The sequence below is a fragment of the Puma concolor genome, chromosome E1 (genome assembly GCF_028749965.1).
Source record: "Puma concolor isolate L17-30 chromosome E1, mPumCon1.1.hap2, whole genome shotgun sequence".
NCBI classification, from domain to species: domain Eukaryota; kingdom Metazoa; phylum Chordata; class Mammalia; order Carnivora; family Felidae; genus Puma; species Puma concolor.
In genome coordinates this window covers 30,167,555-30,174,325 of record NC_141680.1, presented here as the reverse complement: position 1 = coordinate 30,174,325, position 6,771 = coordinate 30,167,555, and the positions used below count along the sequence as shown (strand labels likewise).

The 6,771-nt window shown below is 52.6% G+C and overlaps 1 protein-coding gene across 1 annotated transcript; it reads left to right on the top strand.

The window, feature by feature from the left end:
* On the top strand, positions 1–3,739 carry EPX (eosinophil peroxidase). The gene is made up of 6 exons (XM_086685458.1): positions 1–18; positions 186–327; positions 1,562–1,753; positions 2,448–2,579; positions 2,961–3,152; positions 3,669–3,739. The coding sequence occupies exons 1-6, from the start codon at positions 1–3 to the stop codon at positions 3,737–3,739; spliced, it is 747 nt and encodes a 248-aa protein (XP_086541584.1).
* Positions 3,740–6,771: the final 3,032 nt, after the last annotated feature.

Sequence of the window (6,771 nt, the reverse complement as noted above, 5' to 3'; positions counted from 1 at the left end):
ATGACAGCCACACAGCAGGTGGGGATGGGAAGGGAGGGCAGGAGAGGAGGAGACACTGTGTTAACTCCAGCAGGAGCAGTCTGCTGCCCCTGAGTCCCAGGGTGGCCCCAACATTTTGTGGGGTCCAGGAGCCCACGCCCCACACTGACCTATCTCCACACTGGGTCTGGGCCATCTCGAACCAGATTGTGCTCTTCTCCAGTGAGAGGCTGACCTCCCACCGGGGCCTGACCGTTATGTTCATGCAGTGGGGCCAGTTCATTGACCACGACTTGGACTTCACCCCTGAGCCCCCAGCTAGAGTGGCCTTCACTGTGGGGGTTGACTGTGAGAGGACCTGCACCCAGTTGCCCCCCTGCTTCCCCATCAAGTTACCCCCAGCCAGTCCCCCAGGCCCCAAATGTGGCCCCCACCCCAGGCCCTGAGCTGGAAGACTACCACGCCCTCCTTAAGAGCTGTCTATGATGTTTGAGTATCAGACCAAGGCAGGAAGCACGGCCCGGGACAGACCCTCAGTTCTGTGCGTGTTTGAGGGCAAGATTCTGGGCTGCTGTTTTTGAGAGCCTGTAGGTTCCCTTAGCTCTTGCCCTTCTCTCTTTCCTGAAGTGGTCCAAGGGCCCTGTATCTCTCACCATCTCCTGGGATCATGTGTGAGCAGGGCACTATCCTTCAGGCTGAGAGGCAAGGGTGGTGTGGAACACTAGAGAAGAAAGGATGGATTCCAGGGAGCAGAGCCTCTGGGGCGGGCGGTGGGGGAACACATATGCATACACTCCCACATTCGGCGACATTCTTGGGGCATGACGTGTGAGGGCTCCTGGCTGGCTCCTCCCTGTTGCAATCTCACCCCTTCCTCTGGCTCTGGTTCGGGAGCACCTCCTTGGGAGAATCTTCCCATATTTTCCTATCACACCTTTCGCTTTTGGCTTTTAGATCAAGCATAGCAAATAGCGTCTCAATTTAGAGTTACGTCTCTATGCGTGCATCTGTTTTCACTGAACGCCAGCTTCCTGCAACGTGTGCTGGGTTTTGTTGAACTTCGTAGTCTCCAAAGCACCAGGCATAAGCGTGCTTAGGAAATGTCGAATAAAATGGAATAAAAGAAGCACAGGCCTAAATGTCAAGAGAACTAATCCTTCCCCTCCTGCTGAGTAGTTGTCACTACCCCTCTCTGAGCCTCAATTTCCCCATTGGTAAAATGGGGATCTAAGGCCTCACCCGTTCCTAACCTTTCATGACTCTACGATACAAAGTGCTAAGGCTGTTCAGACTGACCTGACTAGTACTGCGAGCAGCACTAGTCTGGGTGAGTCAGGGAGGGCTTCCTAGAGGAGGGGATTTTCGCCCAAGGTTTTGAAGCAGGTGGGGGATGATCGAGAGGAGTGAGCTTGCTCTTCAGGGGCCCCCGTGTCAGTGGCTCCGCTCCCACCTGAGATCCCACCCAGTGACCCCCGCATCAGGGACCAGAGTGACTGGATCCCCTTCTTCCGTTCAGCGTCCTCATGCCCCCCAAACAGGAACCAAGTCCAAAACCCGCTCAGCGCGCTCGCTTCCTTCTCAGATGCCAGCATGGTGTATGGGAGCGAGGTCTCCCTCGCCCTGCAGCTCTGCAACCAGACCAATCACCCGGGGCTGCTGGCCATCAGCACCTGCTTCAGTGACAATGGCTGGGCCCGGCTCCCCTTCGACAACCTGTGTGATGACCCCTACCTCCTCACCAACCCCTCCCTGTGCGTCCCCTGCTCCCCGGCAGGTCAGCCCCAAGCAGCCTACCGAAGCGTACGTTAAATAAGACCTTGTACAAAAGGTTTAGTTCAAAGGCAGTGGATGACTGTGTGTAAGGCCCACCTTCAGGAATTTGCTTTCCTTCCTGGCCTCTAGGAGAAGCTGTGGCTGCAGGAACAGGCTTCTCGTTCTCTTTCCCCGGGGCCCCCTGGGGAGAGCGGTCTGACACCAAGCACACAGCTGGGGAAAGGTCCAGCCCTCGGCAGGGAATGTGCCGATGGATACAGTTCATGGGATGGGTGGGTTCACAGTCCCAAGGCCAAGGTTCCCAGAGTCATCTGGGTCCCTCGGCCAGCCGTGGTCTCGTTTACTTACAGAATAGAATCCTCAGGCCCGAGTCCAGAAGCTGCTCCATGCTTTCCCACCCTGCCTGAATCTGTTCCAGTAACTGGGATCTGAGACCCACAGTCCCCCTGCTCCTGACCCATTGTGCTGGAGCGGAGGGTGGCAGTCAGTGAGGAAGTTCATAGCACAGTTGAGGAGACGGAGGTCTGGCCAGGGCGGGGAGCCTGGCCCAGGTCACATAGTTCTACCACCTCCTTCTAGTCCCCAGAGCTCTGTCTGCTTCAGCAGAAAGACACTTCTCTGGGAAGGGCTGTGGTGACTCTGGACTCGGGGTTTTCAAGGGGACTGTCGACCATCTGAAACCCCCAAACTGGCAGCAATGCATACCCTGTTTATGCGGGAGCACACCCGGCGGGCTATGCAGCTGAGACGCCTGATTCCCCCGTGGAGTGGAGACGTCCTGCGCCAGGAGCCCCGGAAGACCGTGGAGGCCACGGTCCACGTGGGGAGTCCTGGGTCCCAGCATCCCTGAGAAGACAATCTGGCTTGAGACGCCATTTGAGGGAGTGGCTCCCACTTCCCCTAATGCATCCTTTGGGGAAGTGCCTCAAATCAGCTAGGTCTGGGTGGTTGGGAGTGTACCCGAGATCCCACCTGTACCCCAAACTCTGCCACTAACTGGCTGTGTGTGACACCGTCCTTGTCATCCAGCTATCTGGGCTTCAGGAGCTTCACCAGCCAATGGGAAACAAACATTTCCACTTTTGACATGATGGCAATAAGGAATTAATATGTCTGAGCAGCCCTTCGGAAAGCAGAAGTTTTGTCCAAAGGCAAGGGGATGGGGTGGGCGGCCTCTAAGGTTATGTTACTCCGGTCTTCTCTTGTAGATCATCACCTACTGAGACTTTCTGCCCCTGGTTCTGGGCGAGGCCCAGGCTCCCCCCGGGAGAAAACCCTGGGGCTCTACCGGGGGTCTTGCTCCAATGTGGACAGTCGTGCGGCCAGTGTCTTCACCCTGGCCTTCCGCTTTGGTCACACCATGCTCCAGCCCTTCATGTTTCACTTGGACAGCCAGTACCGTACCTCAGCACCCAACTCATGTGTCCCTCTTAGGACTAGCTTCTTTGCCAGCTGGCGAATCGTGCATGAAGGTGACCAAGTTTTAAGAGCAGATGGGAGTGGGGGTGGGGCCAAGCTTAGTGCCAGGAGGCCAGGCTGCTGCTCAGGCCCCTGCTAATCATCTCCCCAGGGCAGTGAAAACAAGGCGGGTGCCACCAAGACCCTAGGTCCTGGGCATCCCATCCCCTCAGGGATCAGAGGATTTCCAAAAAGGGGAGGAGACTCATGTCAGACTGGCCACTTGCGGGCCTCACAGGAGCTTGTCTTCTGCTCCTTCTTTAGGAAGTGGGGGTCACTACTTTCTCTGCCAGCCCCAGCACACTTCGAGTCTACCCAGGCCTTTGTTTCCGGATACAAACATTATAGAATACAAGCGACCAGCTTGTCCAGCTCTGAGCTAGCTTGGCGTCACGCGATGACCCCAGGGCTCCCCAGAGGCTGATCCAGTGTGTGCTGTTCACGTCCCCCACCACCAGGTGGCATCAACCCCATCATTCCAGGCCTCATGGCCACCCCTGCCACGCTGAACCCTCAAGATTCCGTGTGAGTGGACGAGCTGCGGGACCGGCTCTTTTGTCAAGTGAGGAGGATCGGGCTGGACCTGGTGGCTCTCGACAAGCAACGCAGCCGGGACCACACCGCGGCCTCCCGGGTCAGGGGGGCTGCCCGTCCCTCCTCCCAGGCTTTGGCCTCGGGTTGCTGCTGCTGGTGGTGAGCGGGTTTCAGAGAAGACCGTTGGTGCATCCTTTCTGACTGCCACTGTCTAGGCCATGTGCTGTGGTCGAGAAGCATGCGAGGCCACGCTTGATGTGGTAAAGCGTCCCTGGGACCAGCCTTTTGCCATCCTGTCCTATCTTCTCGAGCCACTGTACGGCCTCTGGCTGTAGATTCACAGCACGGCCAGGACTTGGACACAGGAGTGGACGAAGCAGTTCAGGAATTTCCGGGTAGAGAAAACAGTAGATCCAAAGGGCGGGGAAGAACAGCTCCATTCCCCACTTACCCAGGCGAGCTCCAAGGAGGAAGACTCAGGTTCCAGGGATACAGAAACTGACTCCTGCTCTAAGTGCAGAAAGGCCAAGAGCCCCCGAGGCAGGAACAGTTGGAGTAAAATTAAGACAGCCTCGGCTGTTTTGTGACGACACAAGAATCCCAGGAAAGAAGAAAAATTCATCCCGGAAAAGAAGAAAACGTAGGCACTCTGCTAGGAATTTTCGTGGATATTAATCATTTAGTTCTGCCAATGACCTTGAGAAGCAACAATTACAGCCATTTTTATAGATGAGGAAATAAGCTCAAAGATATCTAGTAATTTTCTGAAGCCCACATAACTAGGAAGTAGTAAAATTTGAATCAAGTTCAAAATTTCTTTCTTCCCCTTGTTTAAGCTACAATGTTAGGGGAAGGCTTTGGTCACTACCTTGCTCCCCTCTCCCTCCCCTGAACTCCCTACTTTTTTGTCCAAATACAACCCAAAGCCCCATCTGCTTTGGCTAATCTTTGGCCGTGTATGACGGAGTGGGGGCAGTCTCTACCTCACCTAACACAGCACTTGGCGGGCACACAGCAGGTACCCAGGAACCTGAGTTTCTTTCCTCCTTACACGCGGGTGCTATTGACAACTAAAGAGCTGTGGGCGCATCCTGATGGAGAGCTGAGATTGCTAGCCCCCGGCCCCCACCCAAGGGCCACACAGTTTTTGTGCCCCCACCCCCCATACCCTTTCCTCCAAGCTGTCCCAGAAATATTCTCCAGATACTAGCTCTGACAGTCTCCTCCATTCCAAACACCAAACCTGGAATTGGATGATCTTGTTTGAACTCCACTTAATGGTGGAGTGACCTTAAAAAAAGTCATAGTTGGGGGCGCCTGGGTGGCTCAGTTGGTTAGGCATCTGATTTCGGCTCAGGTCATGATCTCATGATTCCTGGATTCGAGCCCCGCGTAGGGCTCTGTGCTCACAGTTCAGAGCCTGGAGCCTGCTTCGGATTCTGTGTCTCCTTCTCTCTCTCTGCCCCTCCCACACTTGTGCTCTCTCTCTGTCTCTCAAAATGAGATAAATAAATGTTAAAAATATTCATTTTTAAATTTTTTAAAAATGTTTATTCACTTTTGAGAGAAAGAGAGAGAATGTGAGCGGGGCGAAGGGGCAGAGAGAGAGAGGGAGACACAGAATCTGAAACAGATTCCAGGCTCTGAGCTGTTAGCACAGAGCCCGACCGGGGGCTCGAACTCACGAACCACGAGATCATGACCTGAGCCGATATTGGATGCTTAACCAACTGAAGCACCCAGGCACCCCCATAAAATTTTTTTAAAAGTCACAGTTGCTCAAGCAAATATCCATTGATACAATGGAGATTACAAAATGCCTCACAAAGGTATTGTGAGGATCAGAAGAGATGATCACATAACTGTGCTTAGTGAGGTAAAACATTGCATCATTTTCCTTTGCTCAGCTGGAAGGTGGTGTTTGTGAGTTGTAGTTCAATGGACAATATTGGGCAAGCATTTCTTCAAGATTGGGCCAAACCTCTCTCGTATCTTGCTGGTCCCCACCCCATCATCGGGCTTGGTTCTATTGTGGGATCCTAATAGCAGAGAAATCAGTATGGCTGGTCTTTGGAAATTTCTGAGCAGCTGAAAACAAATTTTAAAGCAACTTTATCGAGACATAATTAGCACATCCCAAAAATCACCCATATGAAATATATGATTCAATGACTTTATCAATGACTTCAGTAAATTTAGAGTTGTGCATTGTTTTTGTTTTGTTTTTGTTTTTGTTTTGCCTGTTAAGGTCTTTGGCCCATTGATCTCCACTGCTAATGTCAGAACATTTTCATCACTCACAGAGAAACCTTATAATAACAGTCCCTCCCCGTCCCTACTCCAGCCCCTGACAATCACTGATCATCTTTCTATCTTTACATAATTGCCTATTTTGGGTCTTTCGTGTAAATGGAATCATAGCATGTGTTCCTTTTCTGAGTAGATTAACCACATTTCATTTCTTGGTTTGTTCACTTATTTACTTCTTCACTCATTCCTGCTACAAACCTGATTAAGAGTCTTTTATGTTCTAGGTCCTATCTTATTTGCACCTAATTGATGTGCCTGAGCCCAATAAATCACATCCCTGTGGTTATGAGTGTTGGATTACTGCAGCTTCTTATGTTAGGACACACTCACAAAGCCTGGTTGTCTACTTGCTTTGAAAATTAGAACACAGTGGTTCGACATTTGGAAGGTTCGGGCCTCTTCTGTCAGCAGGGATCTTGTCCTGCCTAACATTTCCGGACCACAGAGCTCTCTCAGGAGAAACTGTGGAGAAGTAGAAGCTAAAGGGAAGTCAGACTGAATCCGCTTCTGCCCCTTTCCCTACAGGGCACAACGCTCGGAGGCGCTTCTGTGGGCTTTCCCAGCCCCGGAATCTGGCACAGCTTAGCCAGGTGCTGCAAAACCCGGATTTGGCAAGGAAGCTCCTGAATCTGTATGGGACACCTGACAATACTGATGTCTGGATTGGGGCCATTGCAGAGCCTCTTTTGCCAGGGGCCCAAGTGGGGCCTTTTCTGG

Bases quoted from the DNA above. Each gene is read 5' to 3' on its own strand.
- EPX (XM_086685458.1), top strand. The intron at 1,754-2,447 runs GTCAGCCCCAAG...CCAAACTGGCAG, and splicing joins CGTCCCCTGCTCCCCGGCAG to CAATGCATACCCTGTTTATG. The intron at 2,580-2,960 runs GTCCTGGGTCCC...CTTCTCTTGTAG, and splicing joins GGCCACGGTCCACGTGGGGA to ATCATCACCTACTGAGACTT.